Consider the following 15157-nt stretch of genomic DNA (forward strand, 5'->3'; position numbering starts at 1 on the left):
TTGTTTCAGCTTCTGCTTTCCTAAACTGAATTTAATTATCTTCTGATTCTTTCCTCACCTGTATCTGATCTATTCTTACTTCCAGTTATTGTATTTTTCAATTTAAGAGTATCCACGTGAGTATCTTTCACAGTTTCTAGGTCTCTGTTGGTCATCTTATTTCTTGGACATATTAATCACATTTATCTTAAAATCTGGGTTTGATAAATATTACTTAAATTCTCTCCAGATATGTTTCTCTTTTTTATTTTTACATTTATATATCATATAGATTCACCTTAGATATGGAATGAAATCAGAAACTGGGTTGCTTTCTTCCAGGTATGTTTCTATTTAGTACTTTTTTTTTCTGATGGGTACTTAATTCTTGTCTTTTTCAATTCCTGTTTTTGAATGCCAACCATTGTCTATAAAGAATTGTAGAGATCATTTGAAGCTTATAAGTAACTGCTTATAGTAGGCAGTTAGGATAGAGGAAGATCATCTTTAAAAAAAAAAATTTCCTCCCAGATTCATTGAAGTGTAATTGACAAATATATATATATTTCAAATATATATATTTCAAGTGTACAAAGTAATGATTTGATATACATATGTATTTAGAAATGATTCCCACAATCAAGTTAATTAACACATCCATTACCTCACAGAGTTAGCTTTTTGTATGTGTGTGTGAGAACACAAGATGCACTCTCAGCAAGGGCTGCCTGTGTGGCTCAGTCGGTTAAGCATCTGCCTTCAGCTCAAGTCAGGATCCTGGGGTCCTCTCCCTCTGCCCCTTCCCCTCCTCATGCTCACGCTCTCTCGCTCTCTCGCTCTCTCTCCCTCCAATAAATAAATAAAAGCTTAAAAAAAAAAAAAGATGTACTCTCAGCAAATTCCAAGTACTTAGCCATGGTCTTTCTTCCCATGGTTTCAGTCACTTGTGGTCTCAATTACCAGGGGTGGTCAACTATGGTCTGGAAGCAGATGGTCTTCCTGATGTATCTTTAGATGGTCAATAGTGTGGGATCCCTGGGTGGCGCAGCGGTTTGGCGCCTGCCTTTGGCCCAGGGCGTGATCCTGGAGACCCGGGATTGAGTCCCACATCGGGCTCCCGGTGCATGGAGCCTGCTTCTCCCTCTGACTATGTCTCTGCCTCTCTCTCTGTGACTATCATAAATAAATAAAAATTAAAAAAATTTAGATGGTCAATAGTGGCCTAAGACTATATCGCAATGCCTAGATCATACACCTCACTTCATCTCATCACATAGGCACTTTTTTTCTTTTAAGTAAGCTCTAAGCCCAATGTGGGCTTTGAACTCATGATCCCAAGATTGGGATCAGGAGTCACATGCTCCACCGACTGCACCAGCCTGGTGCCCCTCATCATGTAGGCACTTTATCATCTCACATCATCATCACAAGAATTGTGAGTACAGTACGGTATTTTGAGAGAGGGAGAGAAACCACATTCACATAATTTTTATGATAGTAGGTTATGATTGTTTTATTTTATTAATTACTGTTATTAATCTCATATTGTGCCTAACTTATAAATTAAATGTTATCATAAGTGTATATGTATAGGAAAAACAGTACAGATAGGATTTAGTACTATCTGCAGTTTCAGGCATTCCCTGGGGGGGTGTCTTGGAATGTATCCCCCAAAGGTAAGGGCGATACAATGCAGTATTATTAATTATAGTAACAGTGCTATAAATCATTAGCTCCTCAGAACTTACTCATAACTGAAAGCTTGATCAACCTCTCTCCACTTCTCTCAGCCCCCAGCCCCTGACAACCACTACTCTACTCTCTGTTACTATGAGTTTGACCTATTTGTTTAGGTAATCTCTATACCCAACACAGGGCTCGAACTCACAATTCTAAGGATCGAGAGTCTCAAGCGGTACCGACGGAGCCAGCCAGGTGCCCCTCCCCTCTTTAAAATGCCGTAGTATTTGTCTTTCTCTGTCTTGCCTATTTCACTCAGCATAATGCCCTTCCATTTCAACCGTGTTGTCACAAACAATAGGGTTTCCTTCTTTGTTATGGCTGAGCAGTATTCCATTGTATGTATCTACTACAGATGAAGAATCAAAGCTATTTTTTGCAATCAACCTGGCACAGGGGTCAAGGTCTCAGAGAAGAGAGCTTAACATTTGGTGTTGCTTGCATCACCAGGGCATTTGCCAATTTGAAAGAAGCTGCTGAGAGCCCAGCTCAAGCCACCTAGGATTAGGGGTGGTGGTAGTGGACAAAAATTAGACCTCAAAGCCCACCAAAGAGAAGGTATCCTGATAAACAGCCCAGGAATTAAGTTAGGACCCCCAACTGTACTCTGAAATAAGGGTGAATATGAACTGTACCACCTTTCACAGACTATACTATCCAATCAAATCAGCTCAAATCCTGGTTGGACTAAGGCAATGGTGCAATCTTAGGACCCCTGAGGACTTTTTTAGGGAGTCAGGGAGGACAAGATTATCTGCAGAATAATGTAATTTGCCTTTTTTTTTTTCCACATCTGCACTCAGTGTAAAAGCAATGGAAGAGTAGGTCTCGGGCCCTCTGCAGTGAATCAAGGTAGTGGCATCAAGCCATATTAGTAATCACTATTCTCTTCACCACCACACACTTAAAATTAGAAAGAAAAGACAGGCAGGTTCACTTAACACTGTCCTTGATAAAGCAGAGTAAACCATTACTCCTATTCATTTCAACTCGAGCAAGTCTTTTGTAAAGTACTAAAGTACTTCCAGAAGTACAATTGTTGCCCTGAGGAAACACACCTATGTAGTTGTTTGAGTTGTAAGCTGAATTAGCCTCTTCTTTCATGGAACACCAAGTTTACTTGAAAGAACACCTGAAAAACAAGCTACTGTTATTGTTATCGGGACTTGGGTATTTGGCAGACATCTCCAAAACGAATAAAGTGATCCCATCACTTCAGGGGAACCAATTGACAATATTTGCTGCCAAAAATAAAATTTGAGCTTGACAGTGTCCTACTCCTTTAACACTTTTCCAATAAAACCAGTGATGATATAACCAAGTATCATTTTTTGGTATTGTGTAATGAAATGAATTGGCATTGGAGGGACACCTGGGTGGCTCAGCGGTTGAGCGTCTGCCTTCGGCTCAGGTCATGCTCCTGGAGTCCCGCGTCGGGGGTCCCCGCGGGGAGCCAGCTTCTTCGTCTGCCTATGTCTCTGCCTCTTTCTGTGTCTCTCATGAATGAATAAATAAAATCTAAAAAAAAAAAAAAAGAAAAGAATTGGCATTGGAAAGATCTGCCTAATTCAGTGAACCAATCATTTTCATATGATTAATGCATGATGTTAATAAATCATGCATGCAGGGTGCCTAGGTGGCTCATTCAGCTAAGCAACCCACTCTTGATTCCGGCTCAGGTCATGATTTGAGGGTCATGAGATAGAGTCCCACGTGGAGCTCTGCTGAGCATAAAGCCTGCTTGGGATTCTCTCTCTCTCTCTGCCCTTCTCCTTCTGCACACACACACTCTCTCTCTTAAAAAAAAAAAAAAAATCATGCATGTGTAAAATATCCATTTTTAGTGCAAGGTAGAACAATAGATTCTAACATCGGAATATGAAAACTTCAATGACTTGGTTTCAAGTTCCACAATGCAGCCAATCTTTAACAAACTACCACTTGTTTAGCTTAGTATACTATCAAAAAAGAATATTCACAAATATGTGGAAAGGCTATAAGGTTTATTAGTATTACTTTAAAATATATTCATAAGTAAGTTTTTTTTCATAAGTAAGTTTTTAAATCTCTTTTAATAATGCGAAAAATATCCATAGATATAACCCACATAGCTCTCTGGAGTCCTCAGTAATTTTTAAGAAGGTAAAATGATCTTGAGAACAGTGGATTAAGATGATCTTAATCCATCAGATGACATGATTATATGGAGAAAACCCTAAAGATTCCACCAAAAAAAACTGTTGTAACTGATAAAGGAATCCAGGAGCGTTGCAGGACACAAAATCAAGGACCCCCAAATCACTTGTGTTTTTATACACTAACCAAGAACTACCAGAAAAAATTTTTTTTTCCCTGCAAAGAGCTGTACTGTTTCCACTTGGTTCACAGCTTGGGCGAGGACTAAAAGGCTGCTTAGGGGCTGCAGGGAGAGGCTCACGCAGAAGCCCTCAGAACCGGGGCGGGGGTTAGAGGGGCCCCTCCAAGGCTCCGGAGGCTGCCGGTCCGCTGCAGGGAGAGCCCCTGGAAGGGATGCTGCGCGGCCCAGCCCGCCAAGCTCAGGCAGGTGCACCCCATCTTCCTGAGGAGCCTCACCTGCTCCTCTAGGTTCTCCGGCAGGTCCTGAGTCTATGCGGGCACCGCCCGGGGCTTGCAGAGCCACGAGGGCCTGCTTCTGGTTCTCCCGGGGGTTCAGGGGTTTGCAGGGTCCATCCCGGGAGGCCTCTGCTCGTCCTGCGGGAGGGCGCGGCCGCGGGGCCGGGTTTGCACCCAAGGGCTCCCGGCGACCCGGCGCTGGTCCCCGGCCCGCTCGGCGGAGGAAGTGGCCTCGGCGTGCAGAGCCACAGCGTCGCGGTGGAAGTAGAGGCCCAGGCGGAGGAGGGCAGGAGGCCGGCAGGTGCAGGCGGACCGGGCGGCGGGCCGCGGCCTCCACGTGGGCGGAAGGATCCCCGCAATCCCGGAGCTGGTAGCGGGTGGGCAGTAGGGGCTAAGCTCGGGAGCTGCTGCGGCCTGGTCCCCAGAGCAGGAGGGGAGGGAGGATGGCTCTGAAGATTTCGATTGGAGGTTGATCAGAGGTTGGAAGGACCTGAAGCCTAGAAAGAGGTAAGGTAGGCCCACAGGTTACTAATTACAAAGCGATACACTTTACAGTATAGAAATCAGGTGGACACTATTTTAACTAAATGATCAAACTTATCACAGGCCTCCCGATGTGGCACATTATCATCTATGCAGTACTTCTGCCAAAACCTGCATAACATCCTTATGGCAAAAACAGTTGGACAAATCTATATTGAAAGACATTCTGCAAAAAAACTGACCTAGACTATTAAAAAATATTAGTCATGAAAGTTTTCTTTTTTATTTATTTATTTTAATTTTTATTTATTTATGATAGTCTCACAGAGAGAGAGAGAGAGAGAGGCAGAGACACAGGCAGAGAGAGAGGCAGGCTCCATGCACCGGGAGCCCGACGTGGGATTCGATCCCGGGTCTCCAGGATCGCGCCCTGGGCCAAAGGCAGGCGCCAAACCCCTATGCCACCCAGGGATCCCAGTTTTCTTTTTTTTAAAGATTTTATTTATTTATCCATGAGAGACACAGAGAGAGGCAGCCACATAGGCAGAGGAAGAAGCAGGCTCCCAGGACTCCAGGCTCACGTCCAGAACCAAAGGCAGAGAGGCTCAACGGCTGAGCCACCCAGATGCCCCTCTTTTTTTTTTTTTTTTTTTTAATGGGAAACTGCTTTCTCTTTATTTAGGCTTTAGGAAGAAGGTTAACTTTGTTCATGTATTACCTTTAAAAAAAAAATCCAGTTTGACATAGATAGGACCAATGATCAGACAAATAATTTCTTCTGTAAAATTTGGCTAAATTTTATAAAAAATACAATATACAGTGTAATTCACATTATATAAAGATTCCTTGGGATCATAACATTCCAAATGTATGACAGTTGCCACTCCATCCTAACAGATGTCAAAATATTTGCTTTCATGTTGCTTTGGTTCAAAGACCAGTGTCTAACCTTCTGCCAAAATTAATTTAGATTGTTATTGACAGTAGAAATACCCATGATGAATAATACTATTACAAAATATAATAACATGAACATATCACTATATCAGATAAACTTTTTATAAGAGAAAAATATGAAGGAACAAAAAAAGATGAAACAGCTACCACAGTGTGCCTGGGTGGCTCAGTGGGTTAAGTGTCTGCCTTGAGCTCAGGTCATGATCCTGGGGCCCTAGTATCCTGTCCTGTGTCCCACACACTGGGCTCCCAGCTCAGCAGGGAGTCTGCTTGTCCCTCCCCTCACTTGTGCTCTCTCTCAAATAAATAAATAAATAAATAAATAAATAAATAAATAAATAAATAAATAAATAAATAAATTTTAAAAAAGAGGTCAGGTGGTGCTAAAATGAAAGGAAATTGAGTTTTGTATTTATTATTTTGTACAACTTTTTGCAAAGATGGTTATAGTCATGCCCATAAAGGTGTAACCCATGCATCTGAGGGCAAATGTTTTTGGTAATTATTTAAAAGGGCCTTTCAAATAATTACAATGTAAAAGTCTGTGCTCTATGAGGACTCTCCACTGTGCTTATAATAATAAGGCGTACTTTTATTTATGTTTATTTTTATTCTAGTATAGTTAACATACAGTGTTAGATTAGTTTCAGGTCTACAATAGAATGGTTCAACAATTCCATACATGACTCAGTGCTCAGCACAGTGAGTGTGCTCTTAATCCTCTTCACCTAGTTCACCTGTCCCCCTACCTGCCTCCTCTCTGGCAGCCATCAGTTTGTTCTCTATAGTTAACAGTCTGTTTTTTGTGTTTTTTTTTTTTTAATTTTATTCATTTATTTATGAGAGACACAGAGAGAGAGAGGCAGGCTCCATGCAGGGAGCCTGATGCAGGACTCCATCCTGGGACTCCAGGATCATGCCCTGGGCCCAAGGCAGGCGCTAAACTGCTGAGCCACCCAGGCGTCCCAACAGTCTGTTTTTTGTTTTTTCTCTTTTTTCTTTGTTCATTTGTTTTGTTTCTTAAATTCCATACATGAGTGAAGTCATGTGGTATTTGTCTTTCTCTGACATATAAGCATTATACTCTTAATCCATCCATATTATTGCAAACGGCAAGATTTTATTCTTTTTTTACAGCTGAGCAATATTCTATATATATATATGTATATCTTCTTTATCCATTCATCTATTGATGGACACTTGGGATACTTCCATAATTTGGTTATTGTTGCAATAAAATAAATACTGCTGCAATCAACATAGAGGTGCATGTATCTTTCGAATTAGTGTTTTCATATTCTTTGGGGTAAGTTAATTCCCAGTAGTGGAATTACTGGATCAAATGGTAATTCTATTTTTATTTTTTTGAGGAACCTCCATACTGTCTTCCACAGTGGATGCACCAGTTTGCAGTCCTGCCAACAGCACACGTGTTTCTTTTTCTCCACATCCTTGCCAACACTTGTTTCTTGTGTTTTTTTAGCCATTTTGACAGGTGTGAAATAATATCTCATTATGTCTTTGATTTGCATTTCCTTGATGATGAGTGCTGTTGAGCATCTTTTCATGTGTCTGTTGGTCATCTGGATGTCTTCTTTGAAGAAATGTCTGTTCATGGGTTCCACTCATTTTTAAAATTAAGTTTGTATAGTTTATTTGCTTATTTACTTTTGAGTAATCTCTATATCCGACATGAGGGTTGAACTGACAACTCTGAGATAAAGAGTTGCAAGCTCTACTGACTGACCCAGTCAGGTGTCCCTCTTCCACCCATTTTTAAATTTGATTATTTGTTGTTTTTTTTTTTTTTGGTGTTGAACTGTAAAAGTTCTTTATATATTTTGGATACTAACGCTTTATTGGACATGGCATTTGCAAATATCTTGTCCATTTGGTATGTTGTCTTTTTAAATTTATTTTTAAAGGTTTTATTTATTTATTTATTAAAAAGAGAGTGTGGGGGATCCCTGGGTGGTTCGGTGGTTTCGCGCCTGCCTTCGGCCCAGGGCGTGATCCTGGAGACTCAGGATCGAGTCCCGCGTCGGGCTCCCTGCGTGGAGCCTGCTTCTCTCTCTCTCTCTCTCTCTCTCTCTCTCTCTCTCTCTCTCTCTCTCTCTCTCTCTCTCTCTCTCTCTCTGTATCTCTCATTAATAAATAAATAAAATCTTAAAAAAAAAAAAAAGAAACATACGAGTTCAGCCCCTAAGGGGCGCTGTCCTCACCCAGAGGCCAGGGCAACCGCAGGACCGGGACGCAACTCTTCGGGGGTGGACTTGGCTCTTGGCCAGGCCCCGCCCCGCGCGCACGCGCATGCGCCCGCGGGTCCGGCCGCCCCGCTCGCTCCAATTCGGCTCCCGCCTGCGCTCAGGTAGCTGGCGGAATGCGGGGGAGGGGCGCCGCCCGAAGGCGGGGCTGGAGGGGGAGTCTCGGGCCGCGGGGCGCCTTTGTTAGAGCCTCCACGAAGGCTGCTGTAACTTGCGATACAAGGCGGAGCTGTTACTGCAGCTGCCCCTTCCGGGGTGGGGGGCAGTTCTTGGGTCTGGGGGCCTCCGAAGCGCCCTCCGTGACCTGCACGCACCTGCTGCTGTTTTTTTCGCTCCAGTCCGGCGTCTCCGCACCTCTCCAGCTCTCGCACCCGGATCCGTGGGCTCCCGGGCCGAGTCGGGTGTCCCGGGTAGCTTGAGGACACGGGGCTGGGCAGGTGCCGAGAGCCTGCGCCTGGCCCCATCCTGCGGGACGGAGCCGCTCGGAGCCCGAGGCGAGGAGCCCCTGGGGGACTGCGTGCGGCCGCCCGCGCCGCTCGCGCCTACGCCTTCCGCTCCGATTGCTTTCCCAACCGTGCGGAAAAGCCGGGGGCGTGTTGCCCGAGCCCTGGGAGGCGGGCGGGCTCGGCACTGCCGCCTGAAGTCCGCGGGTGCACCTTCCCGCCTTCGGGCCGTGTTGTCACGGACCCTGCAGCCCCCAGCCGGCCAGAGGGCACCCCATACTGACGTTACAGGGTAAAGGGGCCAGAGGCAGTTGAGTGACCCAACCACGATCCCAGCCTTTGCGGGGGCGGGGGGGCTTTCGGTGCAGCACAGGGCCTGCCATGGAAAATGTCTCTTGCTTACGATTCTGCAACTGCATGAACAGTTACCGCAGTGTGTGCTGAGCATTGGAAGTTACAGGGCTTGAGTCAGTCTTAAGACTTGGGAATCGGATTGTTGGGGGTAGGTGTCTAATGGAGAGAGAGAGAGAGAGAGAGTGTGTGTGTGTGTGTGTGTGTGTGTGTGTGTGTGGAAACTAACCCAGCACTGAGTGCAGTGTTTGGCAGCCAGGAAGCCCTCCGTAAACTTCTTGGTTGAATGAATGAGAAGGTAGGTGACTGAGGCAGCAGGGCTAGAGAGGGCATCTCTGCTTATCCCCACCCCTGGCTGCGTCCCCTGGGCTCCTGCAGACAAAAGTAATTAGGTTGAGCCTTTAATCACAGCTGGTTTCACAGGCAGGCGGACAAGGAAAAGAGAAACGCGAAGTTGTGGGGACACCAGCATGCTGGCTTGTGCTGGGTCTTGGGCAGTGCCTCCCTCTGGGACCCCTACAGCCCCCCACCGCTTCTCAGTAATCTGCTGTTTTCTTGTCTCCCTCAGGACACTAGGTTCCCTACAAGCCGCCCCAGGCTTAATGATTGTCCAGAAGGTGGCTATAAAGGGAGCCTGGGAGGCTGGGTGGAGGAGGGAGCAGCAAAAGCCTAACTCAGCAGATCCGGGCACTGAGAGAGCCACCGGCAGGAGCTGTGGTCAGAGGCTCCGTGTCCTGGCCACTGGAGCCTGCTCCCGTCCACCATGGCGGCCCAAGGCTACGGCTATTACCGCACTGTGATCTTCTCGGCCATGTTTGGAGGCTACAGCCTGTACTACTTCAACCGCAAGACCTTCTCCTTTGTCATGCCGTCGTTGGTGGAGGAGATCCCTCTGGACAAGGATGACTTGGGTGAGCCCTGGAAGGGGGCAAGGTGGTGGGCTCCTGGACTCAGGACTAGTAGGACAAGTTGGGTGTTTGTGGGAGTGTGGAGTGTCCGTGCACAGCAAAGGACAGGGAGCAGTCTGCAGGTGGCAAATGAAGGGCCTCTGAGTATGGATATGGGTGAAGAACAGGAGTGTGGTCTATGCGTGTCCGAGGGCTGCTTACCTGATGTGTCTTTGCCTGTGACCTACGAGTGCCCCCAGAGGCATGGCTTATTCTGAGTGTGTTTAGGCTGCGTTCTGAGCACAGTTTGCACACTGCCTGGGTGCGTGCTCAGACCGCAGGGTGCATGCTGGCCACCCACATTGTGAGCCATGGGAACCAGGGAGCTGGCAAAATAACTTCCTGTGGCCCACCAGGCTGCCTTTCAGGAGGAATAAGGTCTCTGGCTCCAATTCTAAGCTCTTTGCCCCATGTTCAGAGGTGGGGCAACAGAACTTCCAGAAGCCCTGCGTTGGCATCCAGGGTGAGGGGGGAAATGTAATCAGGTATTTGTAAATCCCAGGGAGGGTGGCTGCCTTGTTCTCCCTTCTTGCCTCCTGACAGCTGCAGCTGGAACTCTCCAGGAGGTTGAAAAGTCATGGGTCAGCCTGGGGCTAGCGCTGGTGGTGAGGAGGAGGAGCACCTGTGAATGAGTGCTAGGATTCCAGCACAGGCTCCTCCTAGTTGTCTTGGAGGGAACCTACACCGCTACACACCTGACCCCACGCCTTCCTCCATCCCTCCTGTGCCTTTGCCCTGGCCTCTAATTCCCCAGGTGTCCTGCTTCCTGCTCTCCTCCGCTGCAGGGCTCATCACCAGCAGCCAGTCGGCAGCCTATGCCATCAGCAAGTTTGTGAGCGGGGTGCTATCCGACCAGATGAGCGCTCGCTGGCTCTTCTCTTCCGGGCTGCTCCTGGTTGGCTTGGTCAATATAGTCTTTTCCTGGAGCTCCTTGGTACCTGTCTTTGCTGCTCTGTGGTTCCTCAATGGCCTGGCACAGGGGCTGGGCTGGCCTCCATGCGGGAAGATCCTGCGGAAGGTGAGTGTCTTCTTCCAAGGAGCTTGTTTAGACTGGCATAGAGGATGCCTAAAGAGCATGTGGGAGTACCAGCACCCCCATCCCAGAGCAGGTTCCTTGGGAGTGCCAGTCCAGCTCCTATTGCTCGTCGAGATATTTTAGGAGCTAAACATGGTGGGATCAGGTGGCAGATGAGGGAATTGGCCCTGGCAAGTAGAAGCGCCCTCTTCCTCATCCCTGTAATGTGAGCCTCTAGGTCTGCCTCACCTGACCCTCACCTTCAGCATGTTTAACATGGGCACCTACTCCACACCTCTCTGCCCCACAGTGGTTTGAGCCATCTCAGTTTGGCACCTGGTGGGCCATTCTATCAACCAGCATGAACCTGGCTGGAGGGCTGGGCCCTATCCTGGCAACCATCCTGGCCCAGAGCTATAGCTGGCGCAGCACGCTGGCCCTGTCTGGGGCCCTCTGTGTGGTTGTCTCCTTCCTCTGTCTCCTGCTCATCCACAATGAACCTGCTGATGTCGGACTCCGAAACCTGGACCCCACCCCCTCCAAGGGCAAGAAAGGTGAGCACCCACCCAAGCCGATCACTGGGGCACCTTCATTCATCATTCATTTGGCAGACCTTCGTTGAGGACTGGCTGTCTGCCTGGCCCTGGGCTAGCCAATGGATGGAGGGGGAGGGATGGTGGTGGCGAGTTGGTGGGGAGTAAATAAAACTCCACTCCAAGAGACACTTAAGTACCAAACAAGTGGCAGAGCCAATAAACGCTGTGACTCATGTTGTATCCTGGTCTTTCCTCACAGCAGAGCCAGACTTCCCTGTCCTGGGCAGCATCCTAAGGTTTAGTGGCTTGGGTGCCTCCGGCCATGTACCTTGGTCCTCTTCTGCTGAGGCTTGCTGTGGAGGGGGATGGGGGCAGAGCAGTGGGTGAAGGGGTGCCTTCCTGCTGATTGCTGGCTATGTGGATGGACTCTGGCCCTGCAGCTGGTTTGTGAGTGGCAGGGGCTCAGTTGGGGCAGAGCAGCGAGAGCAGAGCCTGAGTCCTGGCCTCCTCCTGCCCCCAGGCTCCCTGAAGGACGAGAGTACATTACAGGAGCTGCTGCTGTCGCCCTACCTGTGGGTGCTCTCCACTGGCTACCTTGTGGTATTCGGTGTAAAGACATGCTGCACTGACTGGGGCCAGTTCTTCCTTATCCAGGAGAAAGGACAGTCCGTCCTCGTGGGTAAGAGGGGTGCTGGAAAAGGGCTGGGCACAGGGAGCAGGAGTCCATGAAGGGGGATGGGAAATTGAGGCCCAGCTTCTCTTTATCCCTTTCTTCTTCCTGTGAGGCCAGGCGGTACTGACAGCTGCGGCTGGTCACTCACCCTCCAGGGACCCTGTACTTCTCTGGGTTTCGGCCAATCTGGGACAACCCCAGCATGTAACTCCATTCCCCCCTTCCTTTCCCTCTTCCCACCACCACCCCCTTACTCCAGGTAGCTCCTACATGAGTGCCCTGGAGGTTGGGGGCCTCGTAGGCAGCATCGCAGCTGGCTACCTGTCAGACCGGGCCATGGCAAAGGTGAGTGGGCGGAAGGCACAGGAAGGAGGAGGGTCCCTTCACATCTTCCCAGCACGGTTGGGCCAGGCACCAGAGAGATGGGAGCCCTGGGGCACGGGCAGGTTGGCAGATGGCAAGGGGGAGGTTGGAAGGATTCCAGGTACTCTTATTTGCTGGGGGGTGTGGAGGCAAGGCAGGCTCCTGGGGAAAGGGTTTTTAACTGATGTCAAGGAGAGCCAGAATTTCTTTCAGCCTAGCAGTGGGCTCCTCTATAGCCCCAGGAAAATGGGGTTGAGCAGAGACTAGGTGCAGCTTGCCAGCGCGTGTCCTGACCCTGCCCTGCCGTGGAGGACAGGATGTTGTGGAGTTTGGCCTCAGGACACAATGAGCAGGTCCCAGGGCCTCCCAGAGCTGCCCCAGGCCAAGAATGGTGGTGGGATTGCCAAAGACCTGTCAGCAGAGGCCCTGCTGTGTCAGAGTCCAGGGGTGGAGGTTCTCTGCTGCTAGTAGGGCCTGACATTGCTGGGACTGTATCCATAGGCAGGGCTGTCCGTGTATGGGAACCCTCGCCATGGCCTGTTGCTGCTCATGATGGCTGGCATGACCGTGTCCATGTACCTCTTCCGGGTCACTGTGACCAGTGACTCCCCCAAGGTAAATGAGGAGCACCTGGCCCGCAGCTGGCACAAGGATGAGGAAGCCAGGGCCACTGACTGCCCGTTCCCTGCCCCTGGCTCCACCCTGGCCCAGGCCTTTCTCTGCCTCTCAGATCTCCCTTTACAGTGCTGCTTCACCTCTCGTGTCCTCTGTACTGGGGTGCTCCTCCTGGACTCGGGGCCTGGTTTTCTTCTCTTCCCTGTGCTCCTCTAGGATGTTGCTTTCTGGACTCCAGCTCTTCACCCTCTTGCTGAGCTCACAGGCTTTACGGAGGATGAGGTGCCTTATCTGGTTTCCCTCCTGTTTGTCTCTCCCTTGTCCTGCCCTATCTGCCTGGCCCCGAGCCCAACCAGCTAGCATAAATTCTAAGAGATAACATTTACCTTGGAGGGATGGCTTCTGTCCCCTCTTCGCCCGTCCACACAGGCCCTCAGGTTGGCTCAGTGTGGCCTCATTCCTCTAGCTCTACCCTTCTGCTGTATTGGTAAGTGGGGTGAGGGGAGTCCCTGACCATCTCCTTAACTACAGTCATTTGTTCTGGGGGCGCAGCATTTTTCTCTCCTTTGGGAGAAGTAGGTAGGTAGGCTTTCTCACTCTGAATGCCACCCTGCACTGTCCTTGTAGCTCTGGATCCTGGTGTTGGGAGCTGTGTTTGGTTTCTCCTCTTATGGTCCCATTGCCTTGTTCGGAGTCATAGCCAACGAGAGTGCCCCTCCCAACTTGTGCGGCACCTCCCACGCCATTGTAGGACTCATGGCCAATGGTGAGTGATGCCCTCTAGAGTCTCTGCGTCATCCCCACTGTACCTTGCACACAATCTAGCTAGAGGCTGGGGCAAGCCCCGCTGACTCTGGCCTCACAAATGACCCAGGCCCTTCCCCCTCTTCTTTGGCAGTGGGCGGTTTTCTGGCTGGGCTGCCCTTCAGCACCATTGCCAAGCACTACAGCTGGAGCACAGCCTTCTGGGTGGCTGAAGTGATCTGTGCAGTCAGCACAGCTGCCTTCTTTCTCCTACGAAACATCCGCACCAAGATGGGCCGGGTGCCCAAGAAGGCCGAGTGAAGAGAGTACAGGCTCCAGTGCATCCTCTCCTACCTGTGGCCTTCCCCTGCACAGGGTTGGGGGGAGTGGGAGGAGCAGAGAGAACGAAAGGGGGGCTGCTCCGGCTAGCACTGAACCTTTCATTTCCTTTTGTGCTCCTTTTCACTCGCCCAGGTGGCACTGGAAGTTATCAGTGCCTAATGAGGTCCCAGCTCCCCATCCTGTGCTTTATTTAAAAGGCAAAAATTTTTGGTTCTTGGACTCCATTAGCTCCTATTTTCCTGCCTTCAGACAGGAAACCCCTGCAGTCAGGGAGTCTCCTGCACCCGTCTTCCCTCCTGGGTCCTGCCCAGTGTCCCAGAGAGGTGCGGCCCCTCTGGCAGCTGCAGGGTACCAGTGGCTCAAGATTTCTGCCCCAAGGCCTCTCAGTAGGGGGCAACAGCCAATACCTCCAATCCCAGGGGGTGAGGAGGCCATCACTCTCACCGGTACCCTGGGAAAAAGGGGGGCGGGTGGAGCATCGTAGGGAGGGAGGAAAGACTTGATATAGATTAAAACTAGATTTGATACTAAACACCATCAGTGAGTCATTCTTTCCAAGGGGTTCTACAAGCCAGACAGCTTTCATCTCCTTGAAATGGGAAATTTTACATGGACTCCTTTAAGCTTAGGGCTCCTCTGCTTTCAACATCACACTAATTCAATGGTCATTTTACAGATGAAGCTACTGGGTTTCAGGTAGATGAAACCATTCGATGGAGGAAGGCAGTATAACAGTGGCTCACTGATAGTATAGTCAGAAAGCCTGGGTTCAAACTCAGGTGCTTAGTAACTAGCTTTGAGAGTCTGAGGCAGAGTCTGTATCTTGCTAAATCTATTATCTGTAATAGAATACATCCCCTAGATTAGGGTGAGGGTTAAAATAGTTAAAGCAGTAAAGCCTGGCTGCACCTGATAAATACCCCACCATCATCACCAACACTGCCAAGGCCCTCCTAGAAGTCAGCAATTCTGGAACTAGACCCAAGGCTCCCGACGCAAAGTCCCATGCTCATTTATTCAGTGAACAATTACTTGTTTTCTACTAGAACATATCTCATCTTCCCAGAATTCCCTTATCATTCCTGTTTCCCCACCGGAGCCTTTCCCCCTAAA

At 49.0% G+C, this 15157-nt stretch overlaps 1 protein-coding gene and 1 non-coding gene across 2 annotated transcripts; one reads left to right on the plus strand and one right to left on the minus strand.

Moving 5' to 3' along the window:
- Nucleotides 1-230: 230 nt before the first annotated feature.
- On the minus strand, nt 231-4506 carry LOC102152874. Its single transcript, XR_005359190.1, has 2 exons — nt 4312-4506; nt 231-3237 (listed from the first exon to the last, which is right to left on the minus strand). It is a non-coding gene; the product is annotated as a translation initiation factor IF-2-like (transcript).
- A 3536-nt stretch (nt 4507-8042) lies between these two features.
- Nucleotides 8043-14578, plus strand: SLC37A4 (solute carrier family 37 member 4). The gene is given in 9 exon segments (NM_001287131.1): nt 8043-8119; nt 9378-9720; nt 10542-10774; nt 11082-11325; nt 11828-11986; nt 12240-12325; nt 12845-12958; nt 13586-13724; nt 13857-14578. Coding segments are annotated over 8 exon segments (1290 nt in total). The 5' UTR covers nt 8043-8119; nt 9378-9572; the 3' UTR covers nt 14024-14578.
- Nucleotides 14579-15157: the final 579 nt, after the last annotated feature.

This window comes from Canis lupus, chromosome 5 (genome assembly GCF_011100685.1).
Source record: "Canis lupus familiaris isolate Mischka breed German Shepherd chromosome 5, alternate assembly UU_Cfam_GSD_1.0, whole genome shotgun sequence".
Taxonomy (NCBI): domain Eukaryota; kingdom Metazoa; phylum Chordata; class Mammalia; order Carnivora; family Canidae; genus Canis; species Canis lupus.